This window comes from Ailuropoda melanoleuca, chromosome 12 (genome assembly GCF_002007445.2).
Source record: "Ailuropoda melanoleuca isolate Jingjing chromosome 12, ASM200744v2, whole genome shotgun sequence".
Classification (NCBI taxonomy): Eukaryota; Metazoa; Chordata; class Mammalia; order Carnivora; family Ursidae; genus Ailuropoda; species Ailuropoda melanoleuca.
This window is the reverse complement of record NC_048229.1, coordinates 80,524,424-80,548,400: the sequence shown is the minus strand read 5'-3', so window position 1 is coordinate 80,548,400 and position 23,977 is coordinate 80,524,424. Positions and strand designations below refer to the sequence as shown.

Here is a 23,977-nt window from a genome sequence, read left to right as displayed (position 1 = left end):
CATTGAGCTCTGACCCCCCCATCTAAACCCCCAACCCGGAGCTGCTTGGGAGTGGGGCTCTGCTCTCAGACTACCTCCCTCCAGGCAAAGCCAAGAGCAGCTGGACAGGCAGGAGGAGACACGGGCTGAGAGGTGGGGCCTGAGACCCCTTGGCGGTCTGTGTGCTGGGCCCACGGCACTGCCCTGCCCCCCACCCTGGACGGGGCCTCCCCTCAGCCCCACGGGGCCCAAGACCACCACCCTCCCAGCACCTCAGAGTATGAGAACTCATGGTCCCTCCAGCCTTCTTGAAAAGACAACTGCCCTGGATCTCTGGACCTCAGTCTTCCCAGCTATGAAGTGGGGAGAGGGAGTCCCATCAGCTCCTGGCAGACCCTGAGGCCTGGGAGTTGGGGTGGGGGTCCCTGGCCCTCCCTGGCCCTGCCTTATCCCGGCAGCGGGCTGGAAGCAGGATGTGTGATAAGGTAAAGAAAATGCCTCCTGTGCAAACAGCCTCTCCGGCTCCTATCGGCGTCCTGGCCCCTGCCCCGTTTTTCCAGGGGCCGACGCCACTGAGGGCCCTTCCTTCCCACCCGGCCTCCAGCTCACCACCTCTTGGCCTCTGGCCTGGCCAGCCCACCCTGCTCCCTGCCTGGGCTGGGGTGCAGCCTGGGGTCTAGGCCCTGTCGCTTCTCTCTAAATGGAGAAGTAGGTGGCAAATGAGCGTCTGGGCAGAAACTGGATGGTCACAAGGGTGAAGGGACCCCATCCTGGCAGGTGCCCGCCTCCACCCTGGGGTGGGGGGCAGCTGCAAGCACTGAGGTCGGCCAGCATCCTGAAGAATGTGACACTGCTATGGCCTATGGCCCTGTGAGCCCCTTAGGAATGACAAAGATCCTTCCAGAAAAGCCAAGAGTCCCTGAGCACCTGCTGATCCTTTATGAGCCCTGCGCCTCTCACCTGCCCCACCCACAAAGGAGGCGCTCTCCCACGGGGAGGGAGGCTGGAGCGCAGGGAGAGGCCTGGGCCTGCGCAGTATGGAACCCGCAGATACCTGCTTTCACAGCGCTGAGCAGCCCTGTTCTCAAACCCGCCCCTCCCCCTTCCCTGCCTTGCCTCCCCCTTCCCAGGCGAGACCAAGGGTCAGAGAGGACCTGGCCACACAGTGAGGGGGTGACGGAGTTCACACCCAGGGGTCCAGCCGCATCCAGTGCTCTGTCCCCCATGTCCCTGGGGGGGGGGCATGGCAAGAGTAGGCTGGGCCAGGGCAGGGGAAGCGGGTGAGGGGCATGGACAGAAAGCCCAGCTCTCTGCACGCAGCAAGCACGGCTCCTTCCCGCCTCTCCTCTGCTTAGGAACCCTCAGGAGTCCCCACTGGGCCCCGAAACAGGCGCCCTGGCTGGAGCCCACTGCTGGGCTCCGCGGGGCGTCTCGGCCTCCGGAGCACCGGGCTCACTCCTGCCTCCGCACCTCGCCCCTTGCTCGTCTGCCAGGGCAGTGGCACATGTCCTCTGAGGGGAAAGGCCCCCCGGGGCCACCAGGGGAGGGCCTGCTGTTGCCCTGGGGCGGGGCAACTGGGAATTATGCAGAACCAGTAAAGGGTCAGGGGGTGGGGAAGGTGGTGGGCGGGAGGGGGACCACCGGACGACGTTACCCCCAGATCTGCTGTTACTGCGGCCTTCGGCACTGGGGGTGTGCGACCCTTGCGAGTGTGTGTGTGTGTGCAGGGAGAGGCACAGGCGGGCCAGATGTTCAGGAATCCGTGTAGAATTCACTTCTTTTGGAATCGTTTCTCCCTCTTCTCCTAGAGATCTTATAGGTCAGCAAAATAAATAACTAAATAACTAAGTAAACGGTTTCCTATCACCAAGACCGCTGCGACGGCACTCCCCGCCACCCGATGCCTGGCCACGCGGAGAGGACTCTTCTGGGCTAAACTCCCAGGAGCTGAAGCGCTGAGTCAAGGCAAGAGCTGGGGGCTCTGGCTGGAGAACCTGGGCGTCTGGGAGCACCGGCGGGTGGGGGCAGGACTCAGGCTCGGGGGGAGCGAAGGACCAGCTGGCCTCATGCAGAGCATGGCGGAGAGCACCTGCCAGAGGCCGCTGCCGGGCCCCGTGGGGGGTGGCGCAGAGGCATCTGTCTTCTGTCTGCGGGGGCAAAGGCGGGTCCCGGGCTGGGGGGGGGGCAGGCGGGCGAGGGGCCCCCTCCCCACGATGACACACAAAAGCCCCCGCGATAGCATCACACCACATTTCAGGCCCAGCTCGGCCCTTTCGGGCAGGATATGACCAGCCCTCGAGCCAATGGCGGCCCCTTTGTCCCATCTCCGGGGACCGATCTTATCGGCCGCGTCCACCGCCACCGTAATGGAAAAACACGGTGAGGAAATCAAAAGTTACGCAGAGAGATAGAGAAATAATAAATAAATAAATAAATAAATAAAGAGCGAGCCCGTGCTGGCGGCAGGGGAGGGGGTCTCAGAGAACCGTGTGTTGAGGCCCACGGGGCGGGCAGGAGGCTGCGGGCGGGGCCTAGTTCCCGTCCTGGGTCTGAGAGGGCTGCTGCACCTTGCCAAGCCTCAGTTTCCCTGTCAGCCCCACTCCTTGGGGCTGGGGCAGATCTCGCGACAGCGGGTGGCCGGTGGCAGGGCAGCGCTGCCTCACCCTTGTCTTGGGGCAGCGGAGGCGGTGGCATGATGGACACCCGGGCACGGCCGGCAGAGGCCGCATGGTCGCGTGGACAGCCCGCATGGTGCCCAGGGGCCGCTTCACCCTGCAGCCCTCCTGCTGCTTGCCCTGCCCAGGCCCCTCCCGTCCAGGCCCGCCCCAGCCCTCCTCACACCTCCAGACAGCCCACGCGGCCCGTGTCCATCCCAGAGGAGCTGCCCGAGCCCACGGAAGGGCACAGTGGGCCCGAGGTGCCCAGCGAGAGGGGACAGCTGGAGGCCATCTCTGGGGCCCCGCTGACCAGGGAGAACAGGAGAGGGCCAGTGAGGCGGACAGCGACATCAGCAAGGGGAGTCCTGGTGGCCAAGGGGAAGGACAAATGCTGGTCTGGGGAAGGGAGCCCTGCTGGGGTGACAGCCGTGGTGGTAGCCGTGGGGGGAGTGGGAAGCGTCAGGCACTGGCCCTGGTGTCTCCCAGGTGCACGTCTGTGGTCAGCTCACCGCGGAGGCCACAGGCTGAGCTGATGCACCCCAGGCCACACAGCTAGGCTGGGGAGAGTCTGGGTTTGGGCCTAGGAGGAGGACAAGGAGGAAAACCTCTGGAAGGGGCCCCCCAGGTGTGGGCAGGCACACCCAGACCCGCGCGGACATTTGGAACATGCTGGCAGGGCCGAGGCGGCCTCTCAGACAGGCCCGGGGCCAGGGGGCGGTCTGGCTGGGGCAGGAAGCCGGGTGGGAGGGCGGAGGAGGAAGCCGGCTCGATTAGCGCCCGCGGCCGAGATAGGCCACCCTGGCCACAGATAGCCACTCCCGGAAGGCCGGTGAGGTCAGCGGGCAGCACAGGGCAGGCGGCCAGGCCTGGGCCCCCACCCGCTGCCAGGCGGCAGAGGACTCAGGTCCCAGCCATGCTCCCTGCCGACCACTGTGCTGCCTACCTGCCCTCTGCCAGGCAGCGTCTACACCCTGCGAGGGGTTGGGGGAGCCCCCGAGGACCGCGTGTGATGGGGCTGGGCGGGGGCCACTCCCCAGGAGGTAGGGCTGTGGGCTCAGTCCCCAGTCAAGTGCCCGGAGGTGCACTGGGACAGCCTCAGTTTCCACATCTGTGAAACGGGGAGCATGGCATCTGTTGCCGAATTTCCATCGGCTTTCTCACGGGTCCCCCAAGTCCACCCTCGAAGCCCTACAGTCCCCCCACACACAAGGGTAAGCCCCGGCCCCCAGGCCTCCCTCCCCTGCAGTCCCAGTACAGGGCCTTTGTTGGACTAGGCTCTATGGGGCGGGTCACCGAGCGTGTCTGCAGCCTGCTCCCCCAGCCGCGCGCGGTCTGTGCACATCTGCCCCATGCACACATCCCCCCCACCCCACTCCCCTGCTCTCCTCAGTCTGCATCCCTGGCTCCGTGTCCAGTCCCTCACTGCTGTCTCGGCCACGGGCTGTGGCTCCAGGAGGGGAGTGGCCGGGCTGTTTGTTCAGTGTCTATCACAGTGGCTGGTACACAGCAGGTGCTCAATAAACAGAAGCACCAGCTAGGGCGCGAATGGGGACGAGCTCTGACGCAGGACGGCGGTCTCTAAGCCTTGCTAACGCCCACTCCTCTCCCGGGTCTGCGCCCTGGGGGACCTGCGGCCCACGCGTCTTTGCTGGGGATGGAACTGGAAGACAGAAGCAGCCAAGGGCTCATCTGGGCACCAGGTGGGTGGCGCCTCCGCAGTAAAGAGCCACTAACCGCAGGGAGGGGCTGCCCGGGGTCAAGGGGTCCGCAGCCCAGCCACGGGGGAAGCCACGGCCAGCTCCACGCCTTGAGGGTCCCCACCGGAGAGGGGCAGGGAAGGCGAGTGCAGACGCCCTCTGCACATGGCCTTTCTGGGGTGCTGTGCGTGGCCTGGCCCCCAGTGCCCACTGGGTAGTGCAAGAGGGGGCATCTGTGTGGGCCAGGCCAGCCACGGAGGACAGGCCACAGGCTCATCCATGGCCCCCACCGTAGCCCTGGCCCAGGGACTGATGTCGTGGAAAGAGCTTGGGGCCGGGCGCAGTAGGCAGCCGAGGGGTCCGTCGACGACCAGCCACCCTGAGCCTGCGCTGGTGGAAGCCCATGCCGGCCGAACTCTGTTTCCAGGACAACCACGTATGCGAGGCAGCCCCCTTGCTCTGAGCTTGCCTCCTCCCTGCTCACCCTGCAGTCACCCCAGCGGCAGCGGGGCGTGCTCCGGCCTCAGGGCTCCCGCCTCTGCTGTGCCCTCCACCCGGTGCACTGTTCCCAGGGCAGTGGTTCGCCTCCCCATCCCGGTCTGGGCGCCATGTGGGCTCGGCGAGGCATCGCTCCCCGTCTTTATGCCTCGGACATGTGACAGTATTGCTTCTGTATTACGTCGTCTCTGTCTCCTGGACTCGGACATCAGCCCCCCGGCCACCTGGACACTGCCAGCCCCAGGCGGGTGTGTAACATCCAAGTGTTTGTGGAGTGAACAAACGACCTCCCCCTCTTCCTGGGCCGCAGACACCATGCTCTTCGGGTTCTTTGGACTGTGTTGCCCCCACAACACACCTCGAAGCGGGGGACCACGGCCCACTGTGGCCACCCGCTGCGGCGTGCCTGGTCCCCAGCAGGTGCTCAGTAAACACCCGGGCAGGAAGGAAGGCTGGCTGATGGCAGGGACGCGCACCACCCCCGCCCCGGGGACTGCCCCCCCCATCTCCTGGAGCCTCAGTCTGCTCGGCTGTAAAACGGGGGGGCTCAGGATGGGCAGAGGGCCTGCTGCGTGGGTCTCGGGGCACACGTCCTCTGGGGGCCACACAGCGTGGACTCCCTTCCCGGGGACATCCAGATGACATGGCTCCTGACCCAGCCACTGGGTCTGGTCTCCAGAGCTGACCCCAGGCTGACCCTTGCCATCCACCATCACCCTCTCCCTCCGCCCTCCCCCATCTGTTAATCTAAGACAAATAGGCCTATCGGGCCGCAGTGCCAGGCCCCACGATAACGCAAAAGAACTGAAATGATTTTTCCCACCCACACACGCCGAGCCAGTGGGAGGGGACGCGCGGCCGGGCCGTATCGGTCCATCTCCCAGGCTGTCCATCAGGACAGGCCGTCCTGCCTCGGCAGCCCGACCGCCTGCTGCCCGATAACAAACCTTGAGGTTTGCCTAGAAACTCCAGCAGTGAGATTAGTCAGCCGAGCATGGCCCAGACAGCCAGCCCAACACCCTTGCTCACTGCAGGGGCGAAGATTCCAGCAGTCTCCCCAGGACCCCACGGGTGGGGGGGGGGTCAGGCTCCGGTGCCTCCTCTGGCCCCTCACACACCATGCTCCCTGGGGTGCTCATTCAACCCAGCTGCTGCACGGCGGTGACCCGAACACCTCACTTCAAACCCTCCAGTCCCTCACTTTATAGCCAAGGCACTAGAGGCGTCTATACTCCCTGCACTGAGCCCAAACCCTGACCCATCTGCGTCCAGCCTATCTCATGCTCCAGCGACACCCACGGTGCTCAAACCTCAGGGCCTTTGCACATGCCAGCTCAATGCCTGGGTACCCTCACCCCACTTCAGCTGGTCCTTTAGGCCTCAGCTTGGGGAGGCCTCTGCTGACCTGCAGGCCATGAAAACATGGCCAGCCTTCCCGTCTCTGCCTCCAGAGCCTAAGATAGGGACAAACGAGGAAACCCCTGATGCTGACCCATCAGCTTTTGTTTCATTAACAGTGGTCTCCAGGAAAGAGTTCCAGGCTCCAAGGCACTTGTGGGTGAGAGGGACCCCAGTCTTGGGGCTCTGATCACAAAGCCAGGCCACAGGCCTAGCCACCAATTGTGGCTCTGACCACCCCCTTCCTTCTTCACAGCCACTTGATGTCCCCGGAGCTGACGGGGAGCCCCGGTGGGCCTCCCAGGTTCACTTCCCTGCTCCCCACCTGGCATGTGGCACCCGCAGTGGACAGCCCTGCACTCAGCAGCGGATGCACGCTGCTCCCAGCTGGGGCGTCTGGACCTTGGCTCCCAGAGGGGCAGAGGGAGGGGACCCCACACCACGAGGCTGGTTGCAGGGGAGGCTCCCGGAACCCCCGGGACTCCGCACACCTGTTCCCTTCATCTAGTTCCCCATGACCTGGTCAGGCAGGCCGAGGGCACGCTGACTGCCATGGGACAGAGGCTCTGATGCGGGCCAGGAGGTGGGTGACAGGCCCAGGACCCCCACTCAGGATGGGACCCTAGAGGCTCTCAGTCTTAACAGTGGCTCCTGCCTGCCTGACTTGGTTTTTCTAGATGTTAAGTGGGGACAGAGGGGGCAGGAAATGGGATGATGGCAGGAGGGCTGGGGGGGCATGGATGGGGGGCTGACCCCTCACAGGCGGAGAGCTCCTGGCCAGCTGCCCCCCAGACATGCTTTCAGATTACAGATTATAGCTTTCAGCCATTTGCATGTCAGAATTTTAAACAGCCAGCCCCTCCAGCGAACAAGGTCATTTCAAAGATAAAAACACTGAGCTCTCTCCCTTCCTGACACCCACCCCCTTTCCCTTCAAAGCCCCCAGCCCAGCATCCCCCTCTCCCCAAGCCCCAGTGGGAGCCTTCCTCACCGTAGGCTGTAACCCCCTCTCTACAGACCGGGGACCAGACCCCACCTCTCCCCTGCACCCTGCTCAGGCCCCAGGGCCTCCTGGCGGGGCCTTGATCGCAACCCCGAGCCTTTACATTGACTGTCCACTTGTGACAGAGGAGCTCCTTGACCTGTGGGGCCCGTGTGAGGGACTCCCTGTCCTCCAGGATCTCCTCCCTTTCCCACACACTCCATGGTTCGCTTGCTGGCATGGTATGAGCTCACAGCACAGACATATCCTAGCACACCAACTCACGAGGGTCTGGGGTATCCATCTAACACCGGGTATGGACTCGCACCGGCCCTCACCTTCCCGAGGTGGGCGGCTGTCCTGCTGCTCAGAGGACAGAGGGGACAGTGCCAGCTCAGAGCTGGGTCCCCAACCCCGCCTGGCCCCACCGACGCCAGGGGCAGTGGGGGCTTCTCGTGCCCAGGGCAGGAGAGAGCGTCTGAGGGGGACGAGACCACACTGTGGACAGGGAAGCGAAAGGTGGCCCTTCCCTGACTAGAGGCCACGTGGCTGGGCTGGCTGAGGGGTGCAGTGCCTTTCTGGCTGAGAGTGGCTTCTTCCCAGGAACCCCACCTACACTACACTTCCCAGAGGAACCCTGGCTTCCTGGGTGGGCGGAAGACGCTGTGGCTCGCCCTCTGCGTGCCATGGGGATGACCGCTCCGCAGGCCCCCGTGAAGCCACCGCTCGCCACTCCCCCTAGCTCCAGCGCGGAGACCTCCTGGGGTGCTCGCGGCCATCTGCGCCGGGCCTTGACCACAGGAGGGGCAGCCCCCCTGCACGCGCTCCACTGCAGCAGAGAGGCCCTGAGGCCCGGTCTCTGCTGGGCCGCGGTCACCGGTTCCTGGGCCTCCCTGGGTGGTGGGTCCCACCGGGGGCGAAGGGGGTCCACGAGAACCCCATGAGCCCGGCCGGCGGGTCGCAGCCAGAGAGGGGAGGTGGGGCGGGCAGAGTGAGCAGTGCCAGGTGCACGCGGAGCCCCGACTGTGGGCTCTGGGAGGTGACCGGGCCCCGCCTCACGCAGGCCAGGTGGGAACCGGACGCTTGGGGCCCAGGCACTCCCCCAAAGCCAGACAGTGCAAGGTGCACTGGGGTCCAAGTTGGCCCCTTCATGCCAGAGGAGAACGTCAGCTGGTGTCCCCAGGCTGGCCTCACAAGCCCGGTCCCCAAGCCAGGTGGTGGGGCCAGCACCTTTTTCCAGCCAGAAGCAAGACATAGACTCAGAAACACAGGGAGGGACAGAAGCTTGTCCAGGACCGGCAGAGGGGCTCAGGGGTCAGAGAAGGGGAGGGGGGCAGGGCTTGTGGGCAAAGGCCACGGCGGCACGCCCCCTCCCATAGGTCACTGGTCTGGGCGCTGCCCTCAGGGATGCCGGCCCGGCCAGGCCCTGGCAAAGCCCTGCTGCCCCATCGCTGGCACGGGCGGCCCCTCAGAGATAAGGGCGCATTGGGCCTCTCTGGCTTCCCTGGCGGACGATAAGCCCCGCCTGTCCGGGGTCTGATAGGGGGCAGGCACCACGGCGGTTGGCCAGCGGCGGCTTATCGGCCCATCGCTGTCCACTGCACAGAAATTCCTATCTGCAGAGGCTGACAGGGAGCCCCCGGCCCCAGAGGTTGCACCCCAGCCCTAAACCACAGCCACCCCAGGGCCAACCCCCCACCCCGGGGTCAGCTTCCAGCCTCTCGGGGCCTCTGCGCCTCCATCTATAAAATGGGGGTGAGGATTCTAACACTGAAGGGGGGGTGGGGCCCAGTGGGGTGGTAACTAAAGCTGTCATTGACACAGCACAGCCCTGCTCCGGAGCCGGGCCTGCACCCCCCAAGCCGGGTCTGTGCCCTGGAGCTGGGTCTGTATTCCCCGGAGCCGGGTCTGTATTCCCCGGAGCCGGGTCCGTACCCCAGAGCCAGGCCTGCACCCTGAGAGCCAGGTCTGCACCCCCAGAGCCAGGTCCGTACCCCAGAGCCAGGCCTGCACCCCCAGAACCTTGAGGGTCTGCACCCTCAAGGGCCAGGCCTGCACCCTGCTCTGCACCCTACTCACCCAGGTGGGTGACCTTGGACAAGTCCCACTGTCACGCTGTGCCCGTCTCAGAGGCTGGTGTGGGGGCTGCCTGGTACTTTCCTCCCCATGGCTGCTCTCCCTGGCGGCTGTGGCCTCAGCCCATGGCCAGCCCAGCGGCCAGTTAGGGCCCATCAGGCACGTGGGTGGTCCCTGCTCCCCCCACCGTAGCAGGAAGTTTCCTGATAAAGACTGGAATGTGAGGGATCACAGGGCCCACGGCACCGCTGATCTGGCTTTTCTGTGGGCCTCCTTGTTGCCTCATCTGCAGCTGGGGAAACTGAGGCAGGGAGCGTAGTCTGACCACAGGGTCCCTGCCCAGCCCTCACAGCACCGTCCTATGTGTGGAAAGGCCCCATTACAGACCTGAGAACCCAGTAGGTGGGCATGCGGCTTAGCAGGGCCTAGTCAGGGAAGGCCCTGAGGGCCTCACGGACACATGGCCCTTTGGGCACCCCCCCGCCCCGGCCAGCTGCTCCTTGGTGGGGACAGGCACATGGGTGCCACCTATCTGCCAGGACACCTGAGGGCCTCCCCTCTGCCATCAATGGGACCCCAAGATGGGGGGTAATGGCTGAGGGAAATAAACCCAGTCTGTTTTGAAGGGCAGCAGGCTTGCTGTGCTGGGGGGCAGCAGAGGGGACCCCCAGCACGCTCGGCTCCTAGGCAACACCATGGCCCCTTCAGGTTGGGGTGTTGGTGAGAGTTGGTGGGGTCACTGTCCTGGCTTGAGCGCCAGGCCAACCCTTCCTTCCCGGGGCCCCGAGAGGAGGAACAGGGGTCCCCTCTGCCCTGGCAAAGCCCTCCCTGACCCCACAACAAGGCAAGGCCCTACCTGCGTGCCCCTCTCCATGGCCCGAGCCTCGCTCGCGTCACCCCTGCACGCGCACGCCCCGAGGACCAGCTGCTCACGGCTGTCTGTCTGGTACATGGCAGGTACTCAGTGAACGTTCCCTGCACCCACATGTGTCTGCCCCAGGTGGGTCCCCGCTCACCCTCACCCCTGTCCTGAGGACAAGCCATGCCTGTGCCCAGAGACGCAGCCCCAGAACCCCTCCCCCATGCCACCCCACGTTCCCCAGAATTACGAAGAATGGAACATGCCCAGGTTCCCTTCTAGGCACAGTGGATACAAGCACGTGGAGAACACCTCTGGAAGGACCTCCGAAGCCAGAATTTTGGTTGCAAACTGGTGGTCGGGGAGACGGGTGGCAGGAAACCACTTCAAAGCCGTGCCCTACGCTCCAGCCTGCCTCGCACGTGGCTGCAGCCACCCACACAGGCCTGAAGCCCCAGTCCGAGGAGGGGGCGGGCCTCCTGACGCACTCCTACGATACCTCTCCCTGCCCTCCCCACCTGCCGCTCTTCCCCAGCCAGAGGGGAAGGCCTCCCAGGGGCCCCCGGGGCCTGTCGGCCCCACGGGCCGGCTGGACTTGGGAACCGGCACAGGCCCTGGCCCAGAGGGTCGCCATGGCCTCCCTGGCCGGGAGGTGGGGCCCGTCCCACACAAGCCGCCAGGACAGCAGGCTCCTGGACTTTCAGAAGGCTGGGCTGCCAGACCCCGACGACCGCAGGTGTGGTTTACCTGGCCCACTCCACGAGACGCCGGACTCCTCCAGCCGTGTCTCTGGCTTCTGCCCCTCCATCTCCTGGGGGCCTCCTGCGGGCGTGGGGGGCAGTGGCGATGGTGGGGGTGGGGGATTAGCGTCTGCAGACAAGAAAACACCATCAGGCCCCGCCTGGCGCCGATTCTCCCACCTCCCCACCTCGCCCTGCGGCCGGGAGGGAAACTGAGGCCCAAGTGGGTGAGCACGTGCCCAAGGTCACCCCACACCCAGGTTTGCTCTAACGGGGGGACAGGTACCTCAATTTTCTCCTTGGCCTTTAAAACCTCTCATCCCCTCATTAATTGCAGCAATAATTGCTATTCCAGCTGCAGTTAATAATTAGAGGGTAAGGTGGCCTAAAAGGCACACCCAGGCCAGCGGGCACACATGCAGGCCCTGGCTCCCTGGTCTCCTCCGCCAGCAGCTGGGGGCCCCTCGAGCCAGGCCCTGCACCCAATTCCAGCCCAAAGGGCATATTTGCCTTCCCTGCCGAGCCTGATAACTACCGCAGCCCCCAATCGATGAGCGCCCATAAAAGCCCCCCCTTGGTGACGTCACGCACCCAGCAGATTATTAATACCCGAGATAAGGGCTGTGATTAACATCAAATAAATCAATCACACAGTATAAAAGTCCTATTATTTTTGGCTATAAATCAACGTGGCTGGCATCTGAGCTCCAGCCATCGCGCGGGAGCTGTGCTGGGCCCGCCCGAGAGGCAGATACTGCTCCCGCGGGCTTATCTGGCCCATCGCTGCGTTATCGCCACGGCCTGTGCCAGGTGCAACCCCGGCTGTTTTTTCCAGCTCCTTCCCCGGCCCCGCCCCCACCCTGCGCAGCCCCAGCGAGCAGATCAGATAAGGGGCCCAGCTCCCCTGGAAAACCACCGGGTCAAAGTCCGCCAGCAACAGCCACTTGCCCTTTGGCAGATCAGGGCGCCCCCGGTAGCACCCAGCACCTAACAGCAGCGGTGATGGCGGTGGCGATAAGGGGGCCCTCGCTCACTCCCGCAGCCCTGGCCGCCCAGACACAGATGCAGTGACTGAGGCTGCGGAAGGGCCAGGGGACAGCGGGCTGCTCCGCTAGCCGCGATGACGAGGCCGGCGGCAGAGATCATAGTAATAAACTCGAAGCGGCTCCCGGGCCACTGTCCCTGGGTGAGCTGGGGGGAGGGGAGCCCCACTCCCGATGAGCCTGCCACCGCGGAAAGGGACACAGGGGCGAGCCGGTCTCAGAGGACAAGGCTTGCTGGGCTCCTGGCCTGTGGTCATCCCAGGGGGCGGGGCACAGGTGCTCGAAGACTGGGAAACGCTGGGGGGCAGGGGGTCCACAGGGAGCACGGTCGGCCTGGGATCTCTGCTGCCCACTGGCCAGTCCCCTCGGGCCTCTGCACTGGCAGGTGCGCCCTTCTCTGTGCACCTTTCCGGTCTCTGCTGTGTCACCCCCACCCCATCTCTCCTTCACCCGGTCATGCCACCCACTCACTGCCTTTTGAAACGGTCCGCTTTAGGGCTACATATCCCCCATCAGACTAGGGCCTGGGGGGTCACTCAGCCCGTGTGTGCAAAAAGCGTCCCAGCCCTGAATGGGGGTAAGACCCCCCCAGCCATGGCCAGCAGAGGGGAGGCCGGGAGAGGTGAGTCAGGCTCAGAGCAGGCAGACCAGAGCCCCCACTAATCCCCCAAGTCAAGTTTCCGCCTCAGGAAAACGGGTGAGGCTGCTGACCTGCCCCCACGCCCCCATCTCAGGGAGGGCTCTCTTCCTGGGGGTGTTTGGGGTATGGCCAGCTAGAGAAACTGCCCTCGCCTTGAAGCCTGCTGGGGACCTGGCCAGAGCAGGCTTCCGGCGTCAGGTTGATTCACCCCTGGGTCTCCCCCCAACACCAACCCTAACCCCAAAACTGCCACCAAGAGGGTCCAAAGAAAGGCTCCAGGTGCCTGAGATGGGGGGGGAGCAGGCTTTGTACGAAGGGGAGTCCACCCGAATCCAGACCCGAGGTCGGATCACTGCTTGGGTGTGTACAGGCTGCGTGACCATGGGCAAGTCCCTTAACCTCTCTGGGCCTCATTTCCGCATCTGTAAAATGGGGTCAAGTGCTGTACCAGGATACCCTGCAATGCGATGAGACTATGTGCGCCGAGGCCTCGCTGTCCCATCCCACAGAGGGTAAACAGGCTGGGAGAGGGCATGGCTTTCTCGGGGTCACTCAGTGGCCTAGGACTCCCTGTCCAGGTGTGGGCTAGACCTTCCCCATTGAGGCCTTTGTCTGCCCCTCTGTCAGAAGGGGCTGGACTCCCAAGACCCTCCTCATGCTGGGGCGTACATGTCTCCTGCCCCCGCCCCTCCAGGCCCCCAGGGGTCAGGGCCCTGGCCCTTAGCTGCCCAGCTGCTGGCCCACGGACACCAGCAAGCTCAACGTGCGCTGCCCAGGAGAGGACGTGGGGAGGGGCGGGGCAGCACAGGTGTGAGACGCCGGCCTGTCGTGCACCCACCACTGACTCACCTGGACTGGAAGGGCTCAGGGGCTCGGGCTCTCCCGCGGCCTCGGGCTCGGGCTCCGGTGCTCCGGCCTCCCGCTCTGGGAGGCTGGCGTCCATGGCCTGAGCCTCTTCCGTAGCCTCCACGTCTCCAAGGGAACCTGCAGACACAGCCCGAAGGGAATCGTGAGGCTCTGTGGGGCGACAGCCCCCGGCCTCCAGACCCCCTCCCGGGCAGAGGGGCACAGGCTCTGCCCCCCACAGGGCCAGAGCCCATGAGCAGTGCCCCCCAAGACCTGTGCACACCTCACACTGGTATCACCCTCAGTCCCTGCGACAGTTCCAAGGCCTGGGGTCACCACGGCTGCCCCACCCCCACCTCCCCAGCTCTGCGACCTCTGCTGGCCCACTGGGCCCCCCTGGCCAGGAGGGTGGTTCCGGCCCCTCCCCAGGTCTCCCCTCCGCTCTGTTCCAAGCTGTGGGAGAAGCCACAGGGCCTCTTCTGGTTCAGGGGGGCTCCGGGGGTTCCATGGACCACAGCCCTCGCCTCACCTTCGCCAACCCTCTCTGGGGGTTCACGGAGCCCCAGCGTGCATCCACAGCCCCTAAGATGGGAGCGTAAATCTCTCCCAGGCCCAGAACAGGTCCTCCGAGAAGCCCCCACACTCAGGTGGTGAGGGTGGGCCCCGTGTACAGTGCCCAGGAAGTGCTCAGAACACGTGGCTACGGGATACGTGCCTGATGGGGTGCAGGTGAGGGAGGGCACAGGTGTCGGCAGCCAAGCCTCTGGGACGGGAGGGCCTTGGCCCTGCAGCACCTGATTCCAATCCCCACCTTCCCTGGGAGGTTCTTATGGGGGTGCACCACGGAGCCCCCTCGCGGCTGAGAAGCCCAGAGACTTCCTGGGGGAGGGGGAAGCCAGGGCGTCCCTCGCGCTGGTCAGGGCAGCACCCTCTGTCCCTGCGGTCAGACCACCGTGTCCGGGGGGCAGGCAGAGGGAACAGTGGTGAGCAGGTGTCCCTCCTTATTCTGCTCTCCAAACCTCCCCAGGCCCCTTCTGGCCGTCTCAGCCTGGGCCCTGAGCCCCAGCTGTCACCTTCCCTAATTGCTCCCCTAGCCGCTTGTCCCGCCCCCCCACTCCCCATCCCCCATCATCAGGGAGATGATGCCCATCATCTGGGCGTGGCCATGGGGCAGGGTCCTGACTCACAGACCCCCCCCACCCCCGCTCAGCCCACTCAGGAGTGGGTGGGGGGCTCTTCTGGGCCCAGGCTGAGCAAGAAGAAACATCTGGAAGTCACGACAACATCAGCAAACCCCTGTGTCAGGAGTGCAGGATGGGGCAGACCGGTGCTTGCTCTCAATGGCATCAGGGACAGAGGCATGCGGAACGGAAGGGCCACCCTCAGGGGCTGAGCTCCCCATCCCTGGAGGCAAGTAAATGGCAGCAGATGGAGATCTGACTGGGATTCATGCCTGTGCGACCTTTCGTACATCATGACCCCTGTGGGGATCTGGAGAAAGCCAGTGCCTTCTCCCTAGAAAACACAGACAGAGAATGAAATTTGCCCAGTTTCAGGGGCTTCTCACCACACACCTAGTCTTCTTCCTGGTGCCCTTCACTCCCCTCCTTCATTGTTATTTCCCCAGTGGTGAAACCTGGTGCCACTGCCCGGCGTCCCCCCGCGGGCCACAGGAGCTGGCTCAGGGCAGCGGTCCAGGGAGACTATGACAGAAGAAACAATGTGAGAAAAGAGGGTCCAGCCTGACTCTCCCAATCTAGCAAATTCCACGGGGCGGGGGGGTGGGCAAGCTGGTTTTCTGTTTGCCTGTCAGCTCGAAGCCCTGGTCACAGGCGGCCGGCTAGAGCGAGGCAAGCTGAGTGTCCCCGGCTGGGCGGACGCACTTCCTGCCTCCCGGCGACATCTGGGGCGGACACGCTCCAGGATGCAGTGGAGCCCGGGACATCTGGGCTCCATGGGGGACTCCCGGGCCCGTTGGGGAGACCGTCAAAGAACAACAGGCCGGCCCCGAACAGGAAACAACAGCAGATTATAAGTGCTGTGAGGGAGGGGGGCAAATGCGGGCGAAGCAGAGCTCAGAGGGCACAGACAGCTGGGAACACGGCTCCGGACGGCCTGGGGACCGGCCAGAGCGAGGAGCGGATCCTAACCCCAGAGGCACTGGGGAGCTATAGAGAGTCCCAGGCAGGGTTGTTTCCCCGGCCGCAGCCGCCTGGACTCCCCCGACACCCCAGAGCCATAATTACGGGCGACGGGCAGGTGCTCACTACCCCGGGCCGGGCGGAGACGGCACCACCAGCCCGAGGCCGAGACTTGTGCTTGCCTGTGGGCGCTCCCACATGGACAGCCGAGGCTCCCAAGAGGACTGGGCACAGCCCAGACTGGTCCAACTTGTGCCCCTGGGACGGGTGGGAGGCTCCACCTGCCGTGACCTCCCTTGGCAGGTATCTGGGCAGGAAAGCAGAGGCTGCGGGGGAGGCTGGCCTCGAGCTGCCCCGCCTGCGGGCTTGGTCCTGAGCAGGGACCGCTGGTCATGGTGGCCAGGGGGGTGGCAGCCATCCCAGCCTCGGCAGGCAGCACAAAGGCCTCTGGGATCAGCCCACGTGCCAACCCTTTTGAGATGTGCTCGTGCCCCGTGTGGCTCATTAGAGCTCCGAGGGGACGGCTCGTAGCTGAACGGCCACAGGACCTCAGGGCCTCGGTTGCCTGCTCTGCTGAACGGGTACGAAGCGACCTGCTCTCAGGGCCTGCAGGGATCAGAGCATGCCGGCGATGCCGGAGCAGAGCTGGCGCACCCCTCCCCACCCCTGCCTGACCCCAGGGATGCAGCTCCGACGGTCCAGGCCCCGCTCAGGTGGGCCTCAGCCACCCAGGGAGGCCCCAAGCTGGTGGTGGGTCCATTTATGGGAGAACAAAGGCCCCTGCGCCGCACAAAGGCGTGACGAGGAGCGTGAAGAAAGAGGCTGCCGGGCTGCAGGAATTTATTCTAATGCCGCTAATTCGGTTCCAGCACAATTAAAGCCGCTCTGATAATGCTGGAGACCGCCGCCCACCAGCCAATCGCTCCAAGCCCACAAGCGCGGTGCGTCACAGCCAAGGCTGCACTGTGCCTGCCTCGGCACCCCGAGCACGTGTCACCCCACCCGGCGACGCTCTGGGGTCCTAGGGGGGCACTCGGGTCCCACTCTGCCTGGGGCTTGGGGAGGAAGGTTCCTCCACTGGCCACACATCAGGGAGACACTGCTGCTTCCCTGGCTGCTCTGTGCCAGGAGTGAGCCCCGCCTGGCCCCTGGGGGCCACTCTCTGGCAAAGACCCCAGTAGCTAGCCCAGGCCAATCCATGCAACGCAGGGGCCTGGGCTGTGTGACCTCGGGCAAGTCACTCTACCTCTCTGTGCTCAGAAACCACAACAGCTCCTACGTCACAGGGTGAAACTCGTAGGAAGTGCGCACCAAACATCACTGGCCGTCACCACCTGCTGTGCAGAGGGCCTGGGGAGCGGGGTTGCCCCCCCACGCACGTGCCATTATCAAGCATCACCTATCTACACCAGCCCTGTGCTCAGCATTTTACAATGTTCTCCTTTAACCACCCCTGCCCGGGGGCCCAGAATGTAGGGGCGGTGTGGATAGCAGAGGGGTGGGTGGGGGCCAGCCGGGCCCTGAGCCAGTCATAATGGGCGATCTCCTCCCAGCACCACCCAGAGGTCACACCCACTTTGTAGACGAGTAAACTGAGGCCCAGCAAGGTGAAGTGACTTGCCCACGGTCCCCGTGAGGAAGCAGTGGTGGGGGTGGGCAGGGCAGGACCCTCGGCAGACACGCCACCCTTGCAGACTCTGGCTCAGGCAGAGAGCCCCTCTGCACCAGGGTGGCCCCGTGCCTCCCTTCACCCTCCAGATGCCCAGATCGAGGGTGACGCCGGCCGCACGGCCCAGCAGGGCAGGGAGGCCGGTGCCCAGGGCTGGACCCTGTCTGGGGGCGTCCGCAGTGATGACGGCGGTCGCTGCGCTGCCCCCGCTGCCCGGAGCCCCTCAGTTATCACGGCGAGCAGACGCCCCGCACCGATCCGTCTCCTGCTCATTAAGCTGGACGTGGAAATGGAAATGAAAACATAATAGCTATTTGATTGGGGACGAGATAGTTTGCATATTGGCTGGGCGCTGATAGCAGAATTTCATCAACTCCCGTTCTTCATGCTTTAAGACTGAATTACAGAGACAGGCTCTGTGCGGCGGGATGATCCCAGCTCCCTTCCGAGTCCCCGAGCTGCACAACTAACGGCCCCTCCTGGCTTAGATGGCGAGGCAGCCCGGGGTGGGGGGCTTTGAATGACCGGCTCTAAGAGAGCTGGAGCTGGTCCCTGTGGAGGGGACACAACCCCCCAGACTCCGACCCCTAGGCGGGCCTATTGGGCTGGGAGTTGGTGCAGGTGTTTCCGAGCACTGGGCAGGGAGTCCCGCGGACTGCACGGGTAGTGGAGGTGACTGTGCCTGCACCCCAAGACCACTGGAAACAATATTTGAAAGAACCAGGGCAGAGTTCCCTCGAGCCCCCCACTGGATTTGGGGCCTGACCGCAGTGTGAGTCTTACCTGAGGCCCCGCCCTGTGCCCGCCCATTATGTGGGTCCCTTACGCCTCTCTGGGAAGGTCCTTCTTACACCCCATTTACAGAGAAGACAGAGGCCCAGGGACCTCCCCAGAGCCCCTCCTGAGTCAGGGTTGGGTTTGGGGGCAGGGCGGACACTGATGGGCCACATGGCCCTGCCTCTCCCGCTGGAGTGCTGGCAGCCCTCATCCTGGGCCTCATTCTCCACCACTGTTCTCTCATTCGCCCTTCCTTGACTCCCGCATTCGTTAGCCTGTCCATCTTTTCCTGGGTCCACTGAAGGCCAGACTCTGCCCCAGGCCCCTGAGACCCCAGAGCAACCAGGACATACCCCACAAGAAAGCAAAGAGAAAAACACAAGTGTGGCCATTGCCATGAAGGAGAGGGGCAGGTGACAGTCAGGGAAGGCTTCCTGGAGGAAGTGACAAGTGATGAAGGTCTGGAAGGGGACAGCGGATGGCCTGCGACAGGCCATGGAAAACATTCCGGGCAGAAGGCACAGCAGGAGGCTGAGGCAGGTGGCCGTGTGGAGGCCACACGTCCCTGAGCCTGGTTTCCTCATGGAAATCAGGGCTGGGGTCAGGGTTCAGCAAGGTGGTGCCCTGGTGCTGAGCACAGACGGGTTATTATTACAACTGTTGTTCCTGTTTCAGCTCTCCAGGGGGTGCCACACCTGCCTTCTGGGGTGGAGGGTTGGTGAACAGGGCTGAGGCCTGGCAGGGGGTCAGTGCTGGCAGAAGGCCTTGGCCTCCTGTCTCGCTGGCCCTGGGCAGCCGGTGGGCAGGCCGCGACACTGGGCCCAGCAGGGTGGGGGCGCGGTGCTGCCAGGAGAGAGACCCTGGCCTCTGGGTGGCACACGGTGACCAGATAAGGCCCTGATAACAGAGGGAAAACTGCAACAGATTCAGGCTTTCCCACCGGGGGGCGGTGGGGCAGCTCAGGCCACAGTGGGGACAGCTCTGCTCCCCATGAGGGGACCCTGCAATGGGAGCTCTGGGTGACTGGGGGCCGTGGCCAGTCAGCCCAGGGGCCCGGGTCCCCCCGGCACACAGGGCTGGGTCTAAGCCCGACCTGTTGGCAGGAGGCAGCGTGACCTCCCGTGAAAGCACTCCCTTCCCTGGGCCCTGGTAAGCAGGACTCCCGGGGCTGAGGGTCTCTCATCCAGCTGGTGTTTGCTGGACAAGGACACTGAGGCACAGGACACACGGGCACCCAGCACCGGCCTGTCAGCTGCACCCCCAGCCTGCGGCCCCCCTCACCGCCAAGGCCCTCGGGGCCCGGCGACCTCCGCTTCCCTCACAGTCCTGACAAGCAGCTGAGCTGATTCCCAGGCTGAGGTGGAGAGAGAGAAGCAAGCTGGAAGAAGGGGTGCTGAGCAGGGCTGGGGGTGAGGCAAGCCCAGGAGGAGCGGGGGTGGGGGGCAAGTGTATGTGGCGCTGGAGAGCAAGGGTGTCCCCCACCCCAGAGCCCCAGGGCCCCGTGCAGGGCAGCCCCGGACAGTTCCGGGCCCGTGAGATCGGCTTGTGCCGCCAATGGGTGCAGGGCATGGAGGGGGCGTGGAGGGCAATGGGTGGGTACAGGTGACCGTGGGGGATGAGGGGCAGGTTCTAGGCCCCCCGTGGAAGCTACGAAGGCCTGTGTGGAGGAGTCCACTTAATGGAGTCATGGGCTTCCCTAATGTTTAGAACAGAGGCAGGGTTCTGGCCCACTGCCTCCTAGGATCTCACAGCTCCAAAGGGGTGGGGGCTCCCCGGGAGGGAGCTGGAGCTCTGGGGAGGCCCAGTGCAGACACTGCACAGAGCCTGGCTCTCCTGGAGGGGTCCGCCTCACCCCCGATCCATACCCCACCATGGCCTGAAGAGGCCCACGTCTGCCAGCCCCCGCCGGCCATGCGGCCTTCACCACGCTGCCCGCTCTGCCCCCTCAGCCCGATCTTCCCACGCAGACCGGGCCTCCCAGGAGCCTTCCGCGCACCTGCAGGCGCTCTGTTCTCCCCAGGGGGGAGGGAAGCCGGTCGGTGGTGCTGCCCTCCTGCCCCAGGGCCTCGAGGGGCTCAGGCCCCCACTGTGGCCCCAACAGTGGCTTCTTCAACCCAGGGTCAGTCCCCGCTGACAGCGTGGGGTGACCGCAAGAGGATGTTGGTGAGATCATCTTGGCTTATTAGCGCGGGCACCCTGGCCCGGAGGGGAGAGCGGGCATCGGAACCTCTAGGGACCTGCGCCCAGGAGCCCTCCCACGCTGGCTCTGCCCCCGACTCCCTGAGTGGGCCGCTGATGGCAGGGGTGGGGGGCCCGGGCAGCTGGGCTCTCCACTTCTCCACCAACGGTCAGTCTAACGGTGTTCACATGCACCTGCCTCGGGAAGCTCACCACTCCTCTTCCAGACATCTGGCTCCGACACCCCCTGCTTCTCAGGCGTGCCCCCCCCACTCCCGCCTTGGGGGCTCAGGCCGTCCCCATCAGGGCTGAGTGACAATTCATCTGGTCTGCTGTCTGTCTGTGAGCCAGACCCCGACACACGTGGCCTCGGCGACGCCAGCAAGCACTCAGGCCACGCTTGGGGGGCTGGGTGCTGTCCAAGGTAAGCCAGGCCGCAGGAGGATGGCCAGCCGCTGTCATGACACACTCTGGGGGGCTGGCCGCGGGCAAGGAGGTGCCCTCCAAATCAAGAAACAACGTGGCGTGCAGGCAGTGGTGCCAAGCAGGGCCCCACGCACTCGAGGTCACAGGCCGAGTCTGATGAACAAGAGTGGTGTGACCTACTTGAGCTCTGAACACACTGGAAGTATTTTATTGAGACGTAGCTCACATACGGTAAGATTCATCCTTTTGAGGGAGGTTCGGGTTTCAAAGCCGTGTTTCCTGGAAGACGGGCGTGTCCTGTGCAACCAGGGCCCATGTGGGCCGCTCCGGTTCGGAGCTGCCCCTGCTCATCCCCCAAGCTTTCCGGGAGCCGGTCAGAACCTGGGGCTCCTTACAGTATGCACCTCCTTTCACCCCCGTGAACCCAGGCAAGTGTGGCGCCTCCCAGCGCCCCTCCCCACGCCCCCTCTGAAGGGCTGGCAAGGACCAGAACTCATGTACGGTCTCAGGACAAAATAAAACCTTCTCCTGGGTGGACGGCAGGCAGGGGAAGGGGGAAGGGCCAACAAACACGTCCCGTGTCCCCGTGTGGCCTGGGGGCCACTGTAACCAAGAGCAGTGGGAGGACCACCTCCCCGGGCCTCGGGCACCTCTCACCCTGCCCCCCCCACCCCGTTCCAGGCCTCGCCCTCTCTGCACCAGCCCAGTCAGCTTCCCCAGCTCCTTCCTTTGGGGCCTTCAGCATGGATTCTAACGACACACCCGTCTCCTGACTCACGCTCCTCCCCACACCTCCACCTGCCCTGCTCGGCTCCCTATCTTGCCCAGCATGGAAGCCAAACCTTACTGGGGCCATGGCCCACTGAGGCCCACACCAGCACCCATGTGGCTCCAGGAGGGGCCGTCCTGGCCTGAGCTCCCACCCCTGCCAGGCTGTGCCGACCCCACCGCTGCCCATATGCCAACAGGGTGTTCACTTGATTAGCTTGCTCATTGGCCGTGCCCTGGGGCAGTGCCTGGCACACAGTAGGTCCTCAGTGAGTACCAAGGACCATGGGCCGGGGGAGGCGGAGGGCCCGGGCAGGGGGAGCCTTGGAGTCTGAGCCCTCCTGTTGGGGCTGGAGGGCTGGGACGTGCCCCCTCTCCCCATGGGCAGCATACAGGCCAGGCCGGCCCAGTCTGGGTCCCTAGGGCCCGGGGTGTGGGGACTCCAGGCTGGGAGATATGAGATGAAGGTAGACAGGGTGCTGACACCCGGGGGGGTCCCACATCCAGATCCCGGCCCCAGCCACCACCACTTCCTCCTGTGGCCAGCCCCATAACCGACAGGCGGAACTTGGGGGGCTTAACTGCCCCAGCCCCACGGCTGGGGCCCAGCGGGGGCCCTGGGTAAGCCTGGCACTCCCTGCACACACAGCCCTCAGAGGCCTCTCGGGGCAGGAAGGCCCACAGGCAGCCAGGCAGGTGAAACGGGCCTGGTTCTGGTGACGGAGCCACACAGATGGGGAACAGGCACAGGGAGGTAAAGACACGTGCCCAAGGTCTCCCAGCTAGGAGAGCAGACAGGGGGCCTGCCTGCTCCCCTTCCTGAGCCCTGCCCTACGCATGGTCTTTCCTGCGTTCCCTTTGAGCCCTCACACACCCTCCCTGTTTATAAAGGTGGGGGTCTGCTGGGGGGGGTCCGGACGTAGGTCTGTGTGGCTCCCCTCACCAAGACGCAGTTTCCCTTCCTGGCTTTGTAGCACTGTGGCTACACTGTGGCTCAGAGAAGCCCTCCCTGCCTTTCTCATTCCTTCGCCATCAACGCCCTGCCTGGTTGCTGTGTGACCGCTGTCTGGCCCCCCCGACTGTCTGTTCCCCAAGGCCAGGACCCAGGATCTGCCAGCTCCGCACTGCGTGGCCCAGGCCGGCACACCCCTCCCTGCCACGTGGGCACGGCCATCTGCCTCTCTGCTGTGGGCCGCAGGGGTGGGAAAGGGCTGGCACCCGGGGCCCTCTCCTGGCAGGAGCTGTGGCTCTCTCGGCTCTGATCCCCGGGCCACGTGTGCACAGCCCTCAACAGTTTATGAAGTTCCACCAGGACCCTCATCAGCACCAGTCTGTAGGGAAACCGTTTCCGCAGAGGGGGACAAACAGGCAGGGAACAGTCACTGCAGTCCCCACGTGCACCATCAACGCTCTGCGGCCTCGGCTGGCATGGGCATCCAGGGCAGGGCAGAACGGAGGCCTCACAGGCTCCGAGGCCCATGGCTCTCAGCCCAGGGGACCTGCCCGGTCCCTAGTTTATGCATGTGGCACACAGGGACTGAGCTGCCAACCCCGCGGAGGTGCTGTGCGGGTGGGCGGGGGAGGGCTTTGTGGGAGGTGAAGACCTTCCCACCATCGCTCCTCCGCGGGAGCGCCGGGGTTTCCTGCATTGGGCTCCTGCGTGCCCGCCACGTGCCGGGTCAGCTGTGAGCACGCGGGTGCCGACCGGGCCGGGACACACTCCCCGGACACCATGATGCGTAAGGACAGCGGTGCGGGATGTGGCACGGCAGGGAGGACCGTCTGGGGGTGGGCAGCGAGGGCTTCTCACGGGAGGCGCTGCTCACACTGTGAACGAGAACGCCCCAGGCCAAGTCCCAGAACTGGGAGCAGCTAAGGGTGTGTGAGAGGCAGAGGGCTCTCACTGCCGGGGTTTTACTCTCACACCGTGGGAAGCAAGGTGGGCGACCCTGGCCAGCCAACTCCTCCAGGCAGCCCCCAGCTGGGTGCCACCTCCTTGGCCTCCCTCAGGATCCTCCCCTGTGTCAAGCCTGCCCCTCTCTCTCTGGGGCCAGGGCAGTGGGCCGGCCCCCCCGGCCTGGGAAAGCCCGGCCTGCCTGATAGCGACAGATTGGTTTCAGCCGGAGCCGCGGGCTGCCAAGTCCACATCCTATCCGCGGCCTGCGCTCACTCAGCATTCATCACCGCTGCGCTCGGAGACTTTATCACCGCTCGGGGTTGGCGCCATCTCTGGGCCTGGCCGCTCCCGGCCCTCCGATGGGCCAGATAGCCGCTGATAGATTACCCGAGATTGCCGCAGCCTGCGCCGATCGCGGACACTCCTGGGCGGGGCGCGGACCACGTGGCCGGGCAGAGACCACGGCACGCCTGGGGGCGGAGGAGGGCGCGGCCGTCCGGGGGCGGAGACAGGGAAGTAGCGCCCGCCGAAGGGCGCCGCGGGCTGCGCACTGATTCCGCAGATGGGCCGATAAGGCTGATGGATGGGAGCGGGGCCGGGCTAATGGAGCCGTCGCGGGGCCCGCGCGTCAGCTGGACGCAGGCAGACGGCTTCCCGGAAGGGGCCCGGGCTCCGGCGGGACATGACCCTCCCTGCCATCTGGGGG

The 23,977-nt window shown here is 64.9% G+C and overlaps 1 protein-coding gene across 1 annotated transcript in view; it reads right to left on the bottom strand.

Annotated features, from left to right (window-relative positions):
- The window catches only part of ZFPM1 (zinc finger protein, FOG family member 1), a gene marked incomplete at its 3' end in the record, with an annotated part of 71,728 nt that overhangs the window by 24,201 nt on the left and 23,550 nt on the right, over nucleotides 1–23,977 (bottom strand). The window contains exons 2-3 of the mRNA XM_034639046.1: nucleotides 13,419–13,553; nucleotides 10,894–11,016 (exon numbers count right to left, since the gene is read on the bottom strand). Of these exons, the coding sequence (XP_034494937.1) occupies nucleotides 10,894–11,016; nucleotides 13,419–13,512 (217 nt within the window). The remainder of the gene's footprint in view (nucleotides 1–10,893; nucleotides 11,017–13,418; nucleotides 13,554–23,977) is intronic.